The 23,239-nt window shown below is 38.8% G+C and overlaps 1 protein-coding gene across 3 annotated transcripts in view; it reads right to left on the bottom strand.

Moving 5' to 3' along the window:
- Window positions 1–3,216: 3,216 nt before the first annotated feature.
- The window catches only part of RTL4 (retrotransposon Gag like 4), a 366,008-nt gene continuing 345,985 nt past the window's right edge, over window positions 3,217–23,239 (bottom strand). The window contains exons 1-2 of one of the 3 annotated variants that reach the window (XM_004769090.3): window positions 9,085–9,259; window positions 3,217–7,392 (exon numbers count right to left, since the gene is read on the bottom strand). In XM_004769090.3, coding sequence (XP_004769147.1) covers window positions 6,231–7,136 — 906 coding nt within the window. In that variant the 5' untranslated portion in view covers window positions 7,137–7,392; window positions 9,085–9,259 and the 3' untranslated portion in view covers window positions 3,217–6,230. Of the gene's footprint in view, window positions 7,393–8,962; window positions 9,052–9,084; window positions 9,260–23,239 lie in introns of those variants that run through there. The other 2 variants (XM_004769092.3, XM_004769089.3) reach the window with 2 other exon arrangements.

Below are 23,239 nucleotides of genomic sequence, written 5' to 3' on the forward strand. Positions count from 1 at the left end.
TTCCAGAGATGGAGAAATACACACACATACACACACACACACACACACACACACATATATATATATATAGAGAGAGAGAGAGAGTTGGGGGAGAAGCAGAGGGAGTAGGACAAGCAGATTCCACACTGAGCATGGAGCCCTATGCAGGGAGGGATCCCACAACCCCAAGATCATGACTCCAGCCAAAATCCAAAGTCAGACACTCAACCAACTGAGCCACTCAGGCACCCCCAAAATCCCATTGTTTTATCATGAATATGGGATTAATTTAGAAGTGAGAAACAAAAAACTAGGGATAAATAGGACATTTGAAAGGAGATATAAATAAATGGTGAGATGCCCCAAAGGCCAGTCTAATTTAATACTTTAATATGTTGTGGATCAGGGATCAGGAAACCTTTTCTGTAAAGGACCAGATAATAAGTAATTTTGGTTTGATGGGCCATACACATACTAGCATGAAAGCACCCATGGACAATTTGTAAATAAATACACTTGGCTGGGTGCCAACAAAATTTTATTTTTAAAATGGACAGTAGGCTGGATTTGGCCTATAGGTGGTAGTTTGTTGAATCCTGTTAGAGATGAATAGGAATATACTATGTGGGAATATGGGCTCTGTTATTAGATGTATCTGGATTTGAGTCTTACCTCATACTCACTAGTTCTGTGTCTACGGATAATTTTCTTAACTACTTTAAACTTTGATTTCCTCATCTGCATAATAGAAATAATAACGAAAGATATATAAAGGAGTCATTGTGAGAATTGAAGAGGAAAATACACAGAAATCAGAGTATAATAATGCCTGACATGTGTATAGTAAGTGGTCAGTAAATTGTAGCCATTATTATTATTAATATCATTGGGGGAAAACTGTAGGAAAATCTTGTGAGAGGGAAGAAAGATAAACTTCAGTGTTGTTTTAAGGATACATATTTATTAAAACATTCCAGCTATATTTTTAGAGTGGTGGGTTTTGTGTCATCAAATACAACTTAAGAAAAAGAAGTACAGCTTTCAGGGGAGAGTCCACAATGACTCTTCTCTCAAGATACTGATGAAATCCAAAAATTCCAAGAATTACTGCATGCCATTTTAAAATCATCATTAATTTCAAAAAAAGTTATCTTGTTCAAATTTACTTTGAGTCCACACCTGGAATTCTGCATACATTTGTAATGATTGTCCTTCACTAAATACAGAGTAGAGCTGGAGAAGATTTAGAAAGGACATGCTGAAGAATGGGGTGAATGCATGAGGGCCCACTATCTTAAAATCAAATTTATAACACTGACCTTATAAGGGTGTGGTGAGCACTAAATGCCAGAAATGGATATTCTATTTTTAGTAATGTGAACTTAAGTGAGTATCATTAACAAATTAAAGCACTTAACACTGGGCCTGGCATAAAGTAGGCATTTACCAACTGTTTGTTCCCTTTCTTTAGATGTGCACAAAACTAGACTTTATGCCCAAAGGGATGAGTCTTCCATTCATAGGGAAAACAAATTTTACAAGGTTCTCTATTGGGTTACTATGAAGCAAATGGGGTTGATGAAATACAGTTACAACTAGGCTTTTCGCTGAACTGGACCAACAAGAGAACTACTGCCATGTTATATATGTACTAGAAATCAGTGTGCAGGAAGCAGGTTCAAGTAAACTCAAGAATCAAAACCAATACCAGGAAGTGGTACAGATAATTTAATACATAAATGCTCAAAGTTATAGTGGCAAACAATGGCTGGACAGCATGGTCTAGGCACCAAGATCTTTCTACTGACTCTACTAAATAGTGTAACTCACTTCTGGGACTTTTGTTTTTAAAATGTGATTAGTGAATCTTTCATGAAGATGATATTGAGGATCCATGACACTATAATCCTTTGAAGGTATTTCCATTCTCTTGGCTAAGTGAGACCTGAAATTTCATAGGGAGGCAATGAAACATACTCACCAATGTAGAAGGCTTTATGGATATGACTTAAGCTCCCAGAGCTTTCTCAAGGGCATGTGTGTTAGATTTTGCAAAAATGCTGGTATATCCTAAATGCTCTATTTTGTTTCAGGAATGACTAATGTGGTCATAGGCTCGCTAGTGCTGGGTAGAAAAGATTTTCCATCCATAAAGGGGTGATATCTGTTTTCCCATCCTGGATGGAGATAAAGGCAGTGACAGCATGGGCCCTATGTGCTGCCATCTGGAAGAGAAATGGTGAAATTTAGGACAATTATATACTCCTCCCTCTTTAGAGGTGCTTGTCCGGGGTTCAGGTCTATAATCATGTGTTATGCCTTCATCCACGATGATATATTCTAATGGTTTGACCGAACTGTGTAGTATTGTAAGTAATTAATTGGGGTTAACTTGGTGGTATTTCCTTGGTGTTACCCCAATGTTCACAGCAGCAATGTCCACAACAGCCAAACTGTGGAAAGAGCTGAAATGCCCCTCAACAGACAGATAAAGAAGATGTGGTCCATATATACAATGGTATATTACCAGCCATCAGAAAGGATGAATACCTAACTTTTGTGTCAACATGGGTGGGACTGGAGGAGATTATACTGAGTGAAATAAGTTGAGCAGAGAAAGTCAATTATCCTATGGTTTCAATTACTTGTGGAACATAAGGAATAACATGGAGGATTTTAGGAGAAGGAAAGGAAAAATGAAGGGCAGAAATCAGAGGGGGAGACAGACCATGAGAGACAGCGGACTCTGAGAAACAAACTGAGGATTTTAGAGGGGAGAGGGGTGGGGGGATGGGTGAGCCTGGTGCTGGGTATTAGGGAGGGCATATATTGCATGGAGCACTGGGTGTTATACATAAAAAATGAATCTTGGAACACTACATCAAAAACTATTGATGTATATTGTATGGTGACTAACATAACACAATAAAAATTTAAAAAAGTAAGTAATTACTTATGGCAGGTACCATGGCTCTGGGTATGAACAGAGTTAACTGCAGTAGTTAAAAACCATAGACATTTTGGAATTTTATTACAGCTGTAGACAAATGAGGGAGATTTAAAAAAGGAGGATGACTGTTGATGTAAGGCTCCCAGAGAAGCCAATCTTCTGTGGACTCACTGTGGTTTACACTGTGGTACTGACTTTGCATCATGAGAATCTCCCCCCCCCCCACCCAGGGCACTCATCAGTGATTGGGATCTGGAGGATTGATCCTATTAAAACCCACAAAAAAGTAATGTATAAGTCAAAACCAATTTATTTATTTATAATGAGAATTAACTGATAAATAGGCTAGAATATTCAGGTCAGCTGACTAACAAATTTTCTCCTCATAACAAAGTTTTTATGGGAATATAATTACAATCAAATTACTTCTCAGCACATAGGGTCACAGCAAGGGGAGTTAGGTGGCAATCTGAATGACTAATAACATAAGTTGGGATGGCCTGGTGCCTCGACCCCACTGTATATAGACCTGCCAAATCATATATTGGTCAACATCCCCTCTCTGAGTCTGGAGAGATTACCCTATGGCTTTTTAATTGCCCCCTTTTCTAGACTCCCTAAAGACTATTTTCTTGTTAACAATTCCTTCTTCAGACTTATAAAATGATTAGACCTTATCTTGCTGGATGGTCATCAATCATGTAGCAGATCTGCCTTCCTAAAACTACAATTTTGACTGGACTTGGGGACTCCCCAAGCCTTTGTAGTTGCAGACTACATGACCAAGTAGGTTACATCTCATCTGTTCTCAGTAGATTTTAGTTTCACTCTCAGAGAAGTTCACTTAGGTATAAGATCTGATATCTGTGTAGCTCTCTTTATGCTAAATAATGAGTTTGTTCTAGATGAAGTGGATGGCGTCATTATAACAAAAATTTTAAGTGATAAACACAATTCTGGCTAGCTAGTAGACAGTAAAGCATTATCTCAGTACCCTATCCCTATGCTCAGTATGATTGTTGGATTGTATCACATAGAACACAAGAATTCCTTGACTGGGAATTCCTCAACAAGGAGCTTCTAGAAATGGGAAGTTTAGTAGCCCAGAATTAATTATCTGTTCCAAGAGGCTATCAAATCTGAAGATTTCTTGGAGAAAAAGGTGATGTTGCTGCAGAGGGAAGGCCCAAACAGGAAATAAGGTGATGCATCTTTGTGAGAGAGCACATAATGACAAATTATGTCCCCAAGGTAAGGAAAGATTGGTGATGAAACATTCCAAGACCATACTGGAGTCAGTAAGGAAAGTGACTGAAGGCTGTTGGGTTACTCTCTTGTTATAGAATTGAGGGTGCTAGATCAGGATACCTCCAGGTAATCCCAGAGACATTTAAAGTTTAAATAAATCTACTTGTTAGAGGCTTTCCTACAATCCCAGTACTACAGTGAGAATTTCTTGGCATAAATGGAATATGAACATTCCAGTCTCCTTGTTGTGAGAACATATGGAGTAAGGTGGATGTATAGCAAGCCGTTAATAAAGGAGACCCCTTGTAAATGCAAATTAAAATTGGCACAGTGGTTAGTGAGGCACTGATGGGAAAAATGATCTACTTGTTAGTTATAGGATGAAAGTGGTAAGGTCCTAGGTGGGTTTAAGTATTGTCAAAGTTAGCATAATTCTTCAGGAACAAGGCCAAAGTACAATAACACTTCATGTTCTGAGAGGTCTTGATGGCTGCTAGGGAATATGGAGTTACTGATCTTTCTTCAGGAAATCAATTATTTATAGGGACATACATCAGCACCAAGAAACAAGGAACAGAGGACTGAATATTACTAGCAAGCATCAATTGTTACTGGATATCTTTAATAGTTTAGAAAATTGTGTCTCTCCAGCATGACACTACTTTTGTTCAGAAGCATTAGGAATCCATACAGAGCTGATGTGTGTGCCTGTGTGCGAAGAGCATAACACAAGCAATCAAACCCCTTCTTCTTAAGATTTATTTGTCAATGGTGTTGATGTCCATGCCCCAGGATTTTTCAGATGGGATGGTTCAGAAAGTTGTTTGTCATTATTTGCTTTTCAAGATTCTCAACTAAATGAGGATCCCCAGAGGTGATCCATAAGGGTACAGAGCTCAATATCAATGGTAGTGATCCTAAATGGTGACCACATTGAGACCTCTAGGGTCATAAACTACTACAAAACCTGACCCTAAGTCTTCAGTAGAGATTTATTTAACCAGGTTCCCTTACCTGCCAGGTAAGACAGCAAAGACATGCTGTAGACATAATAATTATGGTGAAGATTCCTTCCCCAACTTTCGTTAATATTTTTCAGAGGTCATTATCCTAGACCATTTAAACTTGGCCATTAGACATGCTATAACCTGAAGTAGGTTGTTGGGAAAGAGGAGAGTAATTTGGAATTAGTTGGGCTTGGCTAAAAACATGTATGTGCCTGAAGGGCTAGTTCTCAAGGAAATAGACCAACAATTCCAATCAGTCTTCAAATGGCCAAGCCATCTGGTTTGTCAGTAGTTAAGAGATCCAGGGTATTTTTCTTTTCTTTTCTTTTCTTTTCTTTCTTTTTTTTCTTTTCTTTTCCTTCTCTTTTCATTTCTTCTTTCTGTCTTTCTTTTCTTTTCTTTTTCTTTTTCTAGCAAGTAGAGGTCTTTAAATGGCAACAAAATACACAGCTGTATGAAATAGTAGTGGAGCTGTGTTTCCATGAAGATTGGTTTGTATTGAAGCTGGACTCTAGTCAATAGGTAGGAGCAGGTATCAGCTTCCAGTAGAAAAATGTTGGTAGGATATGGAATGCAATCAGGAATTCAAAGGTCCTAAACCAACAGGGAACTATAATACAGATGGATGAGGGTTAGGGTGAAAGTCTTGGGCCCAATCTTAGGCACAGAAGACTTAAGCCAACAAACTCAACCTAGATCTCACCCATTGGAAGGAATGGGGTTCTTAGTGCGCGTCCAGGGTTGTTTTCATTTGTCTCAGACTGGCTAGACTTTCATCTACAGACTTTCAGTACTCTTGGGGAATTGGTTCCAATTGAAGAAAGTGCCTGTGAGTTGTTTTCATCATTGTTGGGTTGGGTTTGGTTTGGTGATGGGTGACCAAATGAACAAAATCTAGTTATTTAAATTTCCAGAAGCACATGAGTTCATGACAGTCTATGAAGTGGTATCACAGTTCCTCACCTGTATTTTAAATGTTAGTGCAGGATATATATTTTTAAGGCTGGAGGTGAGAGGGAGATAAGTTTACAATGTGACCTGCTCTCTTACTGGTGAGTTGGGTTGTTTATCCTTGCTGGGGCTCGAGAACGTTTGGCAAGGCAATCTCTTGTGAAGTGACCAGCCTGGCTGCAGTAGAGGCACAACTGAGCTTCTTGCTGGCGGGCTCTTTTGGCCGGAGTGAGTGGTGGCTGGCTTCCACGCAACTGTATAGGTTCTTCCTTGGGTGGCAGATCTGTGGGGATGGAAAAGGCTTGATGGTGGATCATGCAATCCAACACTGGGAGCTGTGTCTCTGACTGAAGAAGCTCTGGCCTGTCACTACGTTTCTTGTCCAACTTAATACACTGAGTGATCAGGTCTGGAAGGTTATCCATCATATCTGTGCCACTCAAATCGTCCTGGATGGAGTCAGCTATTCCTTCTTGGAAGTGATCACTCTGACTGGTTTCATTATAGCTCATATTTTGAGCAAGGTGCTCGAAAGTAGAAGCATCTTTCTGAGAGGAGTTGTCCTCCTTGTTCAGAGTGTCTATTTCCTGTTTTGTAGGCACACCAAGTGATTGCTGGAATGCAAAAACAAAGTTCTCATATTGTTTCTGCTGAGAGCTCTGGTCAGGCCCAAATATGACTCCACAACTTTCCATCTGCTGAGATAGGTAGTCAAAAAAGAACTTGACTTGGATATCATCTGCAGGACTGGGGAACTTGAGAGTTGTCAACTGTGCAAGAAATATTGAGAGGTTGGCAGGGTCATGGTGAAACTGAGAGAGATGTTCAAGTGAGCGGGGTACAGACATCATCACGGTAGCCAGGGTAGGCATGACTTGGCCCCTCAGATCAGAGCCCTCTTCATTTAGACGCTGTATTTGTGGCTGTAGAATCAGATTCTCAGTCTGAAGGGAGGAATGCTCTACTTGCAAGGTAGGTGGTGATTCTGTGTACTTCTCCATTGGCTCTTCTGAAATCAAGTGAGACTAAGTAGAATTGAGTGGCAGTACTGGAAACCAATGGGCAGACGGTAGGTTTCCTCTGTTATCAGAAAAATAGTGTCATGAGCAAGTAGCCAAAACTGCTACTTATGAAGCAGTCACAAGGGGACACTAAGAGATGAATTGGAGAGATGCCAAAATTGTTGCCCACTATTCAATGTTGACTCTTCTCATGGAGAATGCCAATGTTCTGCACATTCAGAAGTGATAAATTACCCTAGGACACATAGAGAATTAGAATTAAGAAGACAAATGCAAAAGTAACATATTTCTCTCCCCATTCCCTTTCCATGTAATATAGGGGGAAATTTACCATCAAACTAAGCCTTTGATTCTAAAGTATCTCTTTTTTATCAGAGATTATTATTATTATTAAAAATTACCCAGGCCAAATTCATAATTTCATGAATGAGGAAACAGAGACCCAGAAAGGTAAAGATGTTTGCCCAAGGTCACACAACTACTTAATATCAGAGCTGGCATGCTCACCAGTACTACTGTCAGAAACAGCACTTCCTCCAAGACCACAAATATGTTAATTTGTACATGCTACTTGGGCATGATGATGGTTCATGGCCCTTGCTACTTAAAATGTAATCTGAGAGCCAGCACCATAAGCATCACCAGGGAGACTGTTAGAAATGCGGACTCTCAGGTCCCAACCCAGACCTACTGAATTAGTATTCCACTTAAACAGATTTGCCAGGTGATTAAAATGTGCACTGAAATTTGAGAAAAGCTTTTTTAGAGAGCAAGTAGCTTAACTGGAATAATCACTGGTTGGACTTGAACCTCAATGCCCCAACCCTAGCCTGCATTTCTGTAGTGATCTGATTACTATGGTGGTAGTTAATCCATGTTTTTTTAGATTCCTAGTCCTTATCTAAGGATACATTTGGCTGTAATGGAGGTTTAACATACCACCAGCAAGATGAAGAGGTGAAGTTGGGAACTTAGTAAACAAGAACAGAATATTCTTTAAAGTATAAAGATCAAAATGTTTAGTAGTCATCCCTACATTGATAACGAGAGTAAAGGAATCTGTAAGTTACAAAACAAATCCCAAACATACAGCATATCAGTTGAACTATTCTGCAGTATAATTCCTCTCATTGCCCTTTCCTTGTGTAGCATACCATTTAATTGTATATAAATTGGTCACTATTGGGCAAAAATGTGCATCATTGAGTGTAGGACTTGATTCTCTAGGTTTTGTTTGATGGCTCCTCCTCTCTGGACCTATGGAAGAGATTACTGGAGGATTGAAACTGTACAAGATTAGAGGCCAGAAACTTACCCAAACATGGCATTAATCAGTTGGATGACATTAAAGAACTCATTTGGGTCTCAATTTTCTCTTTTTTTTTTTTTAAAGATTTTATGTATTTATTTGACAGAGAAAAATCACAAGTAGATGGAGAGGCAAGCAGAGAGAGATTGGGAAGCAGGCTCCCTGCTGAGCAGAGAGCCTGATGCGGGACCCAATCCCAGGACCCTGAGATCATGACCTGAGCCGAAGGCAGCGGCTCAACCCACTGAGCCACCCAGGCGCCCCTCAATTTCCTCTTTAATGAGGTTGACTAACTTGTCCACATCAGAGGGCTGTGGTATCAATGAGATAGTAGATAGATGCTCTAAGTGGCAGAGAGATGCTCTCAAGATTGTTCCAGTGCAGCTAACAATATCACTGGTGAGGCTCTTTCGTTGTTGCATATTGCCAAAGAAGGCAGATATTGTCATACTCTTTCTTCCTTCCTTCCCATATCTCACCATTCTAGTTAGTCTACCTTTTCATTTTCCAGGTGGCCATTCACGAATTTATTTCTCTCAATCCAGCTAGGTGTCACTGAAAAGTAAGATGTTAATTAATTAATGTGGTTTAATGATTGGCCTTTCTCAAGTCATTTACCTTTTCCTCAGACTTTAATGTGCATAAGAAACAACTTGGTCCCAATCTCCAACAATTCCAATTCAATAGGTCTGGGTGGATGCCAGAAATCTGTACTTCTAGCAAGCTGCCCAGAGGATTTCTGATGTTGGTGGTCCCTGTGAAAAAGCCATCCAGATGAACCTCAAGGAATAAAGCCATATTATAACATCACAAGAAGTAAGAATGGGGAAGGGGACATATTTGGAAGTAGGAGGCCCTCAAATGACATTGAATAATAGGTGGCATATACTTCTGCATAAAGTCCACATAGAGCTCACACTGTTTTTCAGAACTGTTCTTCTCTCCCAGACAGTGGCGTATAAGAATTTAGCCTGTAGGTTCTACAGTCAGACTGACCTGGGTCCAAATCTTGGCTTGGCCAAAAGTCATGTGACTCTAGAAAGTTACTTAATCTCTCCAAGAACCAGTTTTCAACCTTTAAAATGGAGGTGATTTTAATACCTTCCTCATAGTGTTGTTGTGAGTATTAAATGAAATGACAAGAGATTAACACAGCTTCATGTAGATGGCAGATGATTCATAAATGTTAGCTATCATTTTTCTAGGTCCACAATCTGTTATCTGTGTTTTAGAATTCAGTTTTTTTTTTTTAATTTTTGAAAGGTAACACAGAGTTTGTACAGTTTATTATATAACACTCCCAGTTGTTCCGGGAAAATATCCCATAATTGAGCCATTAATTATTCAGGAAAAATGTAGGAAAAAAAAGTCAGAATATTCATTCTAAAAGAGACAAAGACTAAGTTCATGTCAGTTTAGGTCAGATTTGATATCAAATTAATGAAAAAATACCTCTGCTATAGAGAGCTCTTTGATTTCAGAATCGAAAATAAGAGGTATAGACCTCTCTACCAAATTCTTCTTTTGGTTGGAAGAGTGTGATTATAACTTTTCTTTCTTTGTTCCTGCCTTCTGTCCTTTCCCTCCACCCTCAGCAATTCCAGAATATCTGTAGAGGTCTTCTGTTTCTTTATAGAATTGTATATTCAAGGTTGCAGAGCATTTAATTTTTCTAATTATGTAGCATTGGTGAAACATTTGCCAAAATTATAAGCATTTGCCCAAATGCAAATCATACAATGGCACTCTTGTCAATGGTAATTTCTCAATCTCTCAAAGAAAATCTATCTCACCTTATTGTTTTGGAAATTACTCTCCTTTTAGAAGTCAATGGCCTTTATCAGATTGTCCCAGAAGATCCTAGTGTAGAGCATGCCAGTCTGGAGGAGTTCCAGACCTCAGTCTTGAGGAGATAAAGCAGAAACTAAGCTGGAACCTCAAATGCACAGGTTTGGGGAATCAGACTAGTGAGCGTGGACAAGGTCTAACATAAAACTGCATATGTTAAGTTTTTACTTGATTGCCATGTGCTCAATTATAAAAACAACAAGGCAAAAATAAAATTTAGTAAACTCTTAAAGGCCATTTTGGTGTTTATGTTCAGTTTGACTTAAAGCCAAGATTGATAGTTTCCCTGCATGAAACTACTCCATGCTGGAGTCCTCAGAAACTCCATTTGGTGAAGGGCCTGAAGTACACTTCTGCTTATAAGAGAGCTTTATGACTTTACACTACTTTATTTCTGAACTGTTCTTCACTAAACTTTGGAGAAGTTTTCAACTACTGTCATCCAACTACCCAGAGCACTTGCATTTTTGCTCTTGAGCTCCAGACATTCTAAGGGTAGCTCTGGCCATGAAAGCTAAACTGAGACATAATCAACCCTCAAGAAGTAACCACAGGGGCATACCATTTAGATTTGTTTGGAGATTTGGGTATAACCCTAGCTCTGCCATCATCTGGACTGACAACATTGGGCAAGTTACTTCCTCTATCTTATCTGTATGATGAAGGGAGAGGGTTTCTCAAATTTTATCACATCTAAGAAATTATGATTCAGGAAAGCCAGAAGATCCAGAAATCTGAATTTTTTAATAGACACTCCAAATGATTCTGTGGTAAGAGGTCTTCAGATTTTACCTTAGGAATATTGGGCAACTGACCACACAGAGGTATGACATTTGTCAGAGGTTCTCAAGTTTCAGGGTACATAAGAATCTCTTGGAAGTTTAATATGCAGATTCTTGGGCTTGACCCCTAGAAGGTGAAACTCATTGGATCTGGGGTGGGACCAGATAATCTGCATTTTAATCAAGCTCTGCAGATGATACTGATGCGGAAGTTTCTCTGACAGTATTTGAGAAACTCTAGGTTGAATACTCTAAAAAAAATGGGCAGAAGACATGGACAGACATTTCTCCAAAGAAGACATACAAATGGCTAACAGACGCATGAAAAAATGTTCGTCATCATTAGCCATCAGGGAGATTCAAATCAAAACCACATTGAGATACCAGCTTACTTACACCAGTTAGAATGGCCAAAATTAACAAGACAGTATCCAATAAGTGTTGGAGAGGGTGTGGAGAAAGGAGAACTTTCTTACACTGTTGATGGGAATGCAAGTTGGTGCAGCCACTTTGGAAAACAGTGTGGAGATGCCTTAAGAAATTAAAAATAGAACTACCCTATGATCCTGCAATTGCACTAGTGGGTATTTACCCCAAAGATACAGATGTAGTGAAAAGAAGGGCCATCTGTACCTCCAATGTTCATAGCAGCAATGGCCACAGTCACCAAACTGTGGAAAGAACCAAGATACCATTCAACGGACGAATGGATAAAGAAGATACGGTCCATATATATAGTGGAGTATTATGCCTTCATCAGAAAGGATGAATACCCAACTTTTGTATCAACATGAATGGGACTGGAAGAGATAATGATGAGTGAAATAAGTCAAGCAGAGAGAGTCAATTATCATATGGTCACTTACTTGTGGAGCATGAGGAATAACACGGAGGACATGGGGAGATGGAGTGGAGAAGTGAGTTGGGGGAAATTGGAGGGGGAGATAAACCATGAGAGACTGTGGACTCTGAGAAACAAACTGAGGGTTTTGGAGGGGAGGGGATAGAAGGTTGGGTGAGCCTGGTGGTGGGTATTATGGAGGGCTCGTATTGCATGGAGCACTGGGTGTGGTGCATAAACAATGAATCTTGGAACACTGAAAGGAAATAATAAAAGAAAAGAAAAGGAAATGGGGGGAAAAAGAATCTTTCTGCTTTAGCACTATCTATGTTTTTGAAAGTAGAAAATATTTGGCCCCTAAAGTGGCCTGTGAAGCATGTGATATGTGGATTGCTTCCTTCCGAGGCTCTGCCTGAGACTGTATGGTCATGTCTAAACAGTGGTCTAGTGCAGGCCTGGCTCAGGAATGTGAAATGTAGCTGGCTTGGGAATAACAGAGAGGGTGAAAATTGAGCTGACCCTGCTCTCAGGCTCTATGGTTCCTGTTGGGAGGTTTGTACTGCTCTTCTCTGCCTGTGAGTGAGGCAGAAATATCCCTATATTAGAGATAGAACAGCAGCAGCCCAGCTGGGGTCAATCTGGCTACCAGTATGATTCAGACTTCATACCTTCCTTTAACCTTCAACCTTTCTTCTGGCTCAGCTGGCCATGGCCAAGTGGCTTATGAAGTTAAACATGTCATGAACACTCTCTACAAGTGTTCCCTGACAGTTTCCCGGTTGACCTTTCTAATGTGCATAACATTAGTGGAGCCACACTTGCTCCATCAGCCTTCCTGTTCCATGCGCCTATTTAACATTCTAAGGTTGTATTTCCCTGTCTCCTCCTTCCCCTGCCTTCTCCCCCTTGCCTGCTGTCCCTGCTGGCAGCCATAACAAATGCCTGGATGTTCTTGCTCCTTCACCACCCGGAACCATGATTGATAACATTGTCCCAGCACTGCATGACCCATTTGCAGCTTTCTTTTCTCTGTCCTGCAGAGAAGTAGAATTGAAGGAATGGGTGAGTTTTTAGAGGAAGGCAAGAATCTGGAGTCTGGGCAGAGGGTAATACTGGCCACTGGGCAGGAATCATAACACAATAACAGAGTATTATGAATAAAATAGAGTCAATATATAAAAGAGCTCCATAGAATCAAAGAAAAATCCCAAAGACAAATTCCATTTTGTCTCTTCACTACACTTGCCTGCTTGGTTCAGTCCCTGAGGGGTACCAACATTATATGGGTGGTGAAATGATAATTTTAGTGGAAGTAGCTGTGTTCTGGAGGTTTGAAAACTCCTGAAGATCAAGGGTGCTAGTACTTAAAGCTTACAGGAGATATTACAACATATGGCAGATAAGCTCTGTAGCAGGATCAAGCCCAAGTCTCATTTCAATCCTGCAAGTGTTGAGGACATGGTGGGCCTCTGACACACTGGAAATGTAGAGGTTTGCATCTGTATTTGGTAAGAGTGGAATAGACAAGTTATTTTTGTCCAGTAATATCAGACATTGTGTGGGTCTTTGACGTAATAACACTTACGATTTCTTGAATGCCTAATTTATGTCAGTTTATACACTCTGATACTAGCTGTCTGGAGCCTTATTTAAAAGTATTCTGTACCTGCAGCTTGCCTCACTGATAGAATGCAGTGGAGAACTGTCAGTGTCTGCCACAGACTGGAGGAATAAATGCAATATGTGAAACATACCTCTGCCACCTCTCTACCAGACCACATAATCCTTTTAGCAGTCCTATGAAGTAGGTATAACGATTTGCATTTTACACATAAGGAAATCAAGCCCCTGCCTCCACTTCCAAACATGTAATCATGCCCACTTCTGCTTTTAATCTCTCTCTCCCCTCATCTGAAAGCCCATTTCTTTTCTCTTCCTATGCCCAGCTCACATTCAGCCTCTTTGATGCAACCTTCTCTGACTACTCAATTACTAATATCTCCATCCCCTGAGTTATGGAAGGACACGTGATTGTATGAGCTCTCCAGGGGGAAAACTCTTTTCTTTAAACCCACATAATACTTTGCACAGGGCTGGTCCCATAAGCTTTATATAAATCTGTGTTGACAGATAGGGCTAGCGGAAAGACAAACAAAAGAATCCCTGCTAGTAGTCTGACATTAAAATTATGATAAGAAAAAGAAGACCTGGAATCTAGTCATGAAAATCTTGTCAAAACAGGAGGAAGCTTATTAAGCAAGCAGGGAATAGAGTCTTAGTAGAAATGGCTGGGACTTGAGAAGGGCCAGTAAGCATTTGTATCACCAGTTCTTAGCTTTTCATTCCTTTATTTTTCCCTTCTTCCTTAAGCCTCATACATTCGATGATCTTGTTTTTTGCAATCAAAAACAAATGATGGGGTCTGATAAAGACTTCTGTATCACTTCTAGGTTCAAGAAAATAGTCTGAGGTGAAATAGGTGATGGAATTTAAGGAGTGCAATTTTTGTGATGAGCACTGGGTGATGTATAGAATTTTTGAATCACTATATGGTACACCTGAAACTAATACAGCATTTTATGTTAACTATACTGGAATTAAAACTAAAAAATGAACATGTGTTTGCAGTGGTTCAGATTACTAAATATCACAAATATCACATAATATAGGAATAAAGCTGCCAGGAGTTCTGAAACTGAAATGCAGAAACATAGATATAACTTAAAAGTTAAGAAAAAAACGAAGTAGTCTGAGGGGATGTTTTGCATAACTGAATGTGCTCTTTGCTGTGTTTTACAAGAACAATGCAATGAAATATTTTAAATTGGGACCATCTCAGTGAAGCTGGGTTGAGCTATTGCCATAACAATCTAAGCACCATCTAATCAATATGTGAAGATATTAAAAAAGCAACCAAAAAGAAAAAATGAGTTTCCCACACCAGTGAGCTTCACTGTCTATGTGAACACAGATTCAGATATCTTAAAAATCACTTTAATATGCATTACTTCATTTAATCCTAATTACAATTTTGCCATTTTCTAGGCCAGAAAACCAGGGCACTGAGATATTAAGTTAAATCAAGGGGCAAGGAGGAAGTGTGATACATGTATAACTGTCTCTGAAGGACTCATGCAGAATACTTGCTCTCAGGGCCAAGGGAAGAACTAACTGAAGATACCTTTGGGAAGGTGGGGTGGAAATGGGATGAGTATTTCCGCCAAGTCAACTATGAGTTCCACATCATTGGAAAAATGTAAGCAAAGTTAGGATTACCACCTGGCAAGGACTTAGAGTAGGGACTCCCAAGAGTCAGGTAAGAAAGTATCATAAGGATGATCTAGTCCTTCCAAAACTATAGATTCTATAACTTGCTTGAGAACACAGGTGAAATGTGGGTGCTGGCACTGACTGGGAGTTGTATGCAATTTGGAATCTGATCTTCAGATCCACAACGAATGTAACCTATCTTGTTCATGTACCTGCAAACCCCTATTTCTGTAGAGGACTCATTGGCTAAGATACAGCAGGCCTTGTTCATCAGTTTGAGGGCTTAGCTTGGCTTCTCCATCCGTTCCCAATGCTCCCAACGTTTCAAACAGTATATGCTGTTTTGAGTAAACAATTAGGGGAAGAGTGGAAAAATTCTGATCTGCAGATCTCAAATAGTCATAAAATTAGCCCTTTAAGTTTGAAATGAAAGGTCTTCTCCTGCATTCGGGCTCCCTGCTGTCTCTTTCATCTTTAATTCATTAAGTGCAATTCACTAAGTGCTGAATACCACTTACAACTGATGAGCTGACTGAGTTTAAACCACTTAGATTTAAACTTTTTTCATTTTCAGGTCCCTGTGGTGTGTGTGCAAACTGTGGCCCTATTCAAGTTGGATAAAACTTAATATAAGCAACTTAGTATGTATCATGTTTTTCAATTACAAGAAGACTTCTTGTAGTCACAGTTTAGAGATGAAAAATTTGAGGCTCGAGAAATGGAAAATGATTTGGGTCATGTTTATGACTTTCTTTGCTAAGTTCCAATTCCAAACCCTTTCTTGTCAGCCCTTCTTTCCCCTCCCACCCTTGACTATGAGTAAACAAGCAATACAGGGATTATAGAGTATAGTGCAGAAGTAACCTTTTAACGTCATTCAATAATTGGTAACATCCCACAGGTATGCAGAGCATTTTATGTGATCTAAGTATTCTCCTCCCGTCTCATCATCATTTTGACAAACTATGAAGTATGCCAGGTACTCAACACTCCCTCCAACAGATAAAGAGTTGTCTAAGGACATATTACTGTTTAGTATTAGATCTTGGACTAGAATACTTAACTCTTGTTCATAACACTATGTCCTGGAAATAGTTTGAAGCAGTATCTGGCAAACTTGGAAAAAAAACAAATGTGAAATAATCCACATAAGAGTTGTTTAAAGATATGGCATTTTCAACTTCTCTCAAGTGAAAACAGGAGAATTACTTAACCTCTTATGTGTTATGCTCCAAACAGAATCAGTCACAGTAGATTCTGGGAGATATGAAAAGATGAAATGAGAAGAGTTGGGATTCTTTAGTACCCCAAGCAGCAGCAGTAACCCTAATTCTGTGCTCTTATTGATAAAGTGCTCTATTTTCACTGGCTGACATTCTCCAACCCTTTGACACTGGGACAGACACAGAGTGGTATAGAGTTTTGGGCGCTGCCAGTTGAGAGTTGTGTAAACTTAGGCAAACTAATCTCTTTGAGTTTCATTTTCTTTTTTTTTTCATTTGAACTTCATTTTCTTTATCATAAGATGGGACCAATAATATCTACCACAGAGGGCTATTCATTTACTCATATGATAAATTTTATTGAATGTCTATTATATGCCAGGCACTGTGTTGGGAACTGGGAAATAGTAATAAGCCCACATAGACTCATGGGCATTCTAGAATTACTAAAGTAATGTGTGCAAACTGCTTGTCACAGTACCTTCTCAAAACAGCAATTTAGATCAATGATAGCTATTATTTTAATAGTATAAGACAGAAGGTTTTGGCAGTTAAGAGCCCAGACCTAGGTAGTAGTTACAGTTCAGACTATTAGCTCCATAGATTAGTTATTAGTACTTGGGCAAGTTTTTGAACCTCACATACCTCAATTTTCTCACCTGTAAAATAACTAATAATGATTGTAACTGTTTTATAAGTTTGGGAAGATCAGATGAGGATGAATGAGAAACTTACAGCAAGTCTTCCTCCATCTAAAAGTTAATGACTCAAGACTGAAACAAGTCTAGTTGGATCAAAAATAAAAAGCCTTTCAAGGAGAGTGTTTCTTGAGCTGCTTGAAATTTGTCTAGAGCAAAAAGAAAAGTGAACGGAAAAACTATTGTTAGAAGGGCTGATAACTCTGATGACATTCTAAGTACAGATATGACAGGGAAATAGCTTATAGTTGACACACAAACAGTTCCCTTCTTCACATCCATCACAGGTGAGAAAATGCTGTCATTATATGTGTGGTCTTTGCTTTTAATATGCTCAAAATACCCCCTTTGCAAAGCCCTTCTGTCTTGAGCCCCAGATTTCAGCAAAGCCAAGGCTTCTTCTCTCATCTTGCTTGTAGATCATATTTCCAGTAAGGTTTAGTTTTTTCTACCTACTTGTGTTTCTGTGTTCTTGATGACCTATGTATCTAGGATGGTGCTGCCATTAGCATTTGGAGTCCCCAAAGGATAACTGGGGATACAAAGGGACCAAAAGCAACATGACCTTGCAAGAAGCTAGCCCCTGTCTGGCTTTTAAAAAAAAATCTGTGGAAATATTGGGAGTATAACTTATACAAAATAAAATTCAATTTAAAATATACAGATTATGAGTTTTGATAAATATATACATATGTGTAACCACTCCTGTATTTGGCTTATAGAATATTTCCATAACCTCCAAAATTATGTCACGTTTCTTTGTAGTCAGTTCCCACGTCCCTGGTCCCAGGGAACTATGAATCTACTTTCTGCTTTTATAGATTTGTCTTTTCTGGACATTTCACATAAATGTGATCATACAATATGTGGTCTTTTGTGATGGGCTTCTTTCACTTAGCATAATTCTGAGGTTCATCCATGTCATGGATATATCAAAACTTCATATTTTTTTATTGCCAGAAAGAGTCTATTATGTTTTTACATTACATCTTGTTTCACCTTGTTGATGAACATCTGAGTTGTTTCCAGATTGGGGACATTACAAATAAAGCTGCTATGAACAATAGTGTAGAAGTCTGTGTGCATACATATATTTTAATTTTTTCTTGGGTTAAATACCTAGGAGTAAGTCATGTGGTAAGACTGTTTAACTTTATAAGATACTGAAAATTATTTCCTAAAGTGACTATACCATTTTGCATTCTCACCAGCAATATACGAGTATTCCCATCATACACTCTTGCTAACACTTGGCATTGTCAGTTTTTTACATTTTATTATTGTGTGTTTTTTTTTATAACATTTTCTTTTCACTAGCTCACTTTATTGCAAGAATACAGTATAAAATATAGAAAATATGTTAGTTGGCTATTTATGTTATTAATAAAGTTCTGGTCAACAGTAGACTGTTAGTAGTTACATTTTTGGGGAGTCAGAAATTATATGTGGATTTTTAAGCTAATGCTTATATTGTTCAAGGGTCAACTGTCTATCAATTTACACAATGTGCATTTCCAACATTTTTTTCTTTTTTTTAATTAATTTTTTATTTTTTATAAACATATATTTTTATCCTCAGGGGTACAGGTCTGTGAATCACCAGGTTTACAAACCATAAGTGACTCTTAATCTCACAAAACAAACTGAGGGTTGCTGGGGGGAGGGGGTTTGGGAGAAGGGGGTGGGATTATGGACATTGGGGAGGGTATGTGCTTTGGTGAGTATTGTGTGTTTTTATAAAAGACCCTGAAGGGTCAGGGCACCTGGGTGGCTCAGTTTGTTAAGCATCTGCCTTTGGCTCAGGTCATGATCCCAGGGTCCTGGGATCAAGCCTTGCATCAGGCTCCTTGCTCAGAGGGGAACCTCCTTCTCCCTCTCCCTCTGCCTGCAACTCCCCCTGCTTGTGCTCTCGCTCTGTCAAACAAATAAACAAAATCTTAAAAAAAAAAAAAAAGGGAGAGAGAGAGAAGATGCTGTAAGGCCATGAGTCATTTGTTCTTTCTCCTATTGGCTGTTCATTATTATCCCTATCCTTACATCCTTCAAAGAATATCGTATGAAATGGGAGAAGATGCATTAAGGGTAGGACATCAGGAAAGCTGCCTTTACCTGTCCAAAGAGTCTTCATGGGGACAAGGAAACAATCTAGGTCTATGAAGAAAAAATATCAATTGTATGGAAGCTACAAAGAGGCAGATTTGGGATTCCTACAGCATAGAACTTTCTAAAGTTTACAACTGTCTAACAATAAAGTACACTTCATTAAGAAAGGGGTTTTCTATCACTGGAGGTATTTAAGTAATAATTGGATGAATACTTTAGGGGATTTTCTGAAATACATAAAGGTTGAATGAACATCCTCAAATGTTTCTATGAGCGTGTGAAGTAAACAATATTGAAATTTTGTGACTTCGGACTCTCTGTTCTCTGCTTTTTCACCTGGACTTCTGGCTAGCCCATAGTCCTTAAAGCCCTGAATGTCTGGAAATCAATCCTCACTAGAGTAAGCTGAAGGTTTCCCTTTTCCAGTATCTGAGTTATAGTACATTCCTCAAATAAGAAATTCTAATGGTAGAATTTCAGGCAAACTAACAACCAGTGAGTAATATATTTTGGCTAGAGTCTCTTACCTGTCACCACTCACATTAGACATAGCACCTCTGGATCATTATGCAGTATATCTACAGGCTAATAATGTGAGACTTGAAAGAAGTAAAAAAGAAAGGAAACAAAACTCCCAAATACGATTTTCAAAGCAGGGCAATGGATGAGGACTAACAAACTAGTTCTCAGCTTGGTTTTCACATCCGCATAGACCTATCCAAAATTGTCCATGTGCCAACTCTTTTTTTATTTCCAACACCCTCTTGCGCTGATATGGTACTGTATGTTTTTAGAATAGTGCTTACATCGACTGACAGCATACACACACACACACACACACACACACACACGCACACACCCATCAGGAATCATGTATCTTTTATTCATCTTCACACTTTAAATGTCTGTCAGACTGTTAAGTCATCCTATCTTCTGTAAGGGTGTATCACTGTAAAGGAAACTGGTTGTGACTTGCCACCAGGCCTCAGGGATTCAGTCTGCAGGGAGACCTTGAAAATCTGTGCCAGAGTAAAATGTCACCAAGCCACATGATCCCCTTCTTCATAAAATAAACCAAGAAAGAAATAGGATGGAATTGCATCAAGGAAATGTTTATTTAGATCTGGAGATGAACTTGTGTACATGAGTAAACAAAAAATGGAATCAGTATACTCAGGGATGGCTAAAGCACCAGCTATGAAATGGATTTGTGTTGACTTATAGTGGAGGCAGGGCACTGCTCTAGGTGGCCTCAAGTGTATTTGTCATAGTGGCAGTGATATAGAGGACCCTTTGTGTTCCTCTTCCTTTCATTTTTTTTTCTGCCTATATGGCTTTTAATTGTTCTCATATGAAAATATCACTTAAAAGTGTATTGGCAGATTATTTTTCAAAATCCTGAGAGAAGCATCTATGGGTAGCATCATCTTGAAATATGAAATCCCCTCATCTAGGTCATTTCAGGAAGATAATGGAGACACAGAGAGGGAATATGATTGACTCTCAGTGATTGTAGGTGAAAGAAATGGAACTCTTAATTTTTTATCATATTCAACCCCATGCCCCAGAGTACTGAAAGTCTATGTATCGACAGTGGTGGAAGCCATGGTTTTGATTAATTCAGTCAACTTTGGCCATCTTTACAGAAGATAAATGAATGCTGAAAATTGGCCATTAACTTCACCATGGATGTAGAGTGTTTTAGACACAAGATTGCACACCAGCTCTCCATATCCCTATCTTTGATTTGGTGGTGTAAATGAGGGGTTAATCTGCTCTAAGCCCTTATGAATCAGTGTGAGTTGAGGCCTACCAGTGAAGACTCTGAGGAGATAGAGCTATGAAAAACTAGGGAAAGCTAATAGTTTTACTTCCTGATTCTGGGTTCTCTATGGGCATTAGCTTCCCCAGTTATTATTAAATTAAAACTTGGTAGCTTCCATGATCTCCCAAGTGACTGAACTTTGCTGGGTTCAGAACCCACACTTCACACCACAGGTTTTACTACTTAATGGAGGAAGAGCAACATGAAACACAAACTCATTTTAATTGAACAGCTTCTCTGGCTTTATCAGCAGATTAGTTTGGAAAGAATCTTTGTTCAAAGTTCTGGGTAGTTAGTATGACAACTAGCTAATCCTGGCTTAAAATAAATATATTTATTGAATCTCTGGGAAATCCACAGGATCCAGGGTCATGAACCCAAGTACTTGTGTTCATAAAGATGAGTAAGAACCTTACAAAAACAAAAATCATCTTCGGGGAAAAAAAAAAAACAACAGGTGTTCAGTTGCTGCAGACCCATAATCTTTTATACCAGCTTACACAATGGGCACTGGGCCCATCCCCAACAGCGTTAAAAGAATCTAAACACCCGATGTATATGGGTTCCAATGAAAGACAACAAATAAACTCCATAACGACCACAACCACCACTTACAGAATACTTACCTGGGGACAAACACTGCATTCTCTTTATATCAGTAATTTAATTTAACCATAAAAATAAACTAATGAAGGCATTCTTAGCCTCATTTGAAGAAATTGAACCTGAAAGATTGGTTACTTGCCTGGTTCCACAGTAAGTTGAAGAGCTGAGATTCAGACCTAAGTCTATCTGACACAAAAGCCAATATTTTTAACTGATTATGCTGAACTGCTTGGTAGAGATGATCTGGTAACATATACACTGACTTTGAGATTAAGAATCAATTTTTAAGTTGGTGGAAGCCCTTGAGTTCCTAATTTGTTCTCTCTGCATCCTTCTATTCATTATCTACCATTCTACTGTTCCCTTGTTCTTTCCCCAGGAAAAGATAAAGAAATTTGGGATGACTGAGATAGGAAAGCAGGCAGGAGCCAATGGTCAACATAGATATGGAGGAATTTTTGTGGAATTTGTTCATAATTTTCATGTATTATAATAATCTGAAAGACACTGATTATTTCTGCTTTATAGATGCTGAATCCAGAGGATAGAGTGTATACTATGGGACCCAAATGCCCTCAACACTAGTCCACATTTCTTTTTTTTATAATTTTAAAAAATTTTTTATAAACATATAATGTATTATTAGCCCCAGGGGTACAGGTCTGTGAATCGCCAAGTTTACACACTTCGCAGCACTCACCATAACACATACCCTCCCCAATGTCCATAACCCCACCACCCTCTCCCTTCCCCCCTCCCCCCAGCAATCCTCAGTTTGTTTTGTGAGATTAAGAGTCTCATGGTTTGTCTCCCTCCGGATGCCATCTTGTTTCTTATTTAATAGGCTATCCTGTGACTGTCTTCCGGGTTTCCTGTTGACTGATGTGTTTTTCTCAGTGATGAGGAAAACCCATGTAGTACAATTAGTGTTTGGAGCCTCTTTTTGCTAGCGTAAAGGGACAGAATGAAAGTTATACTGAACAACAGAGGTTCACAGGTTTTATGTCTCACATATGGGGTGCTAGAGAAGCCAGGGGAAATTTACTCTGGCAGGTACATAATGGAAAAATATTCCTCCTTTCACAATTGAAGGAAAGGTGATTTAACAGGGGCCACAAAGGAATCCTCTGGGTATTCCATATCTCTGATCGATCTCTATAAATACAGATATAGAACAGAGAAACAAATCATATTTGCTTTCAGAAACACTGTTCTGTGTTCATAAGGAGACTGGTAATTTTATGAGACCTATTGATTTTTCCTAAAATAGTATGATTTAGTCTTGAACTCCCATGCTCACAGCTGAGGAGATGAGTGGTTGGCACTTTCAATTATGAAGATTTTTTTTTTCATTGAGAGACCCAGAGGAACTTTTTTTTTTTTAATATCTATGACTTCTCCACTCAATCTTCACAATTCCTCATTAAATATCCACAGCAAATCAGCTTTGATACAGAGAAAATGAGCAAAGTCAATTGGAAGAAGAAAACTCTAGTATGGTATTTATAATAAAATAACAAAACTACAAAAAGATTTTTCACAGATATTAAATTTATTATGTAATTCAAAGCAAACAT

The sequence above is a fragment of the Mustela putorius genome, unplaced genomic scaffold, assembly GCF_011764305.1.
Source record: "Mustela putorius furo isolate JIRA1106 unplaced genomic scaffold, ASM1176430v1.1 tig00003901_pilon_pilon_pilon, whole genome shotgun sequence".
Taxonomy (NCBI): Eukaryota; Metazoa; Chordata; class Mammalia; order Carnivora; family Mustelidae; genus Mustela; species Mustela putorius.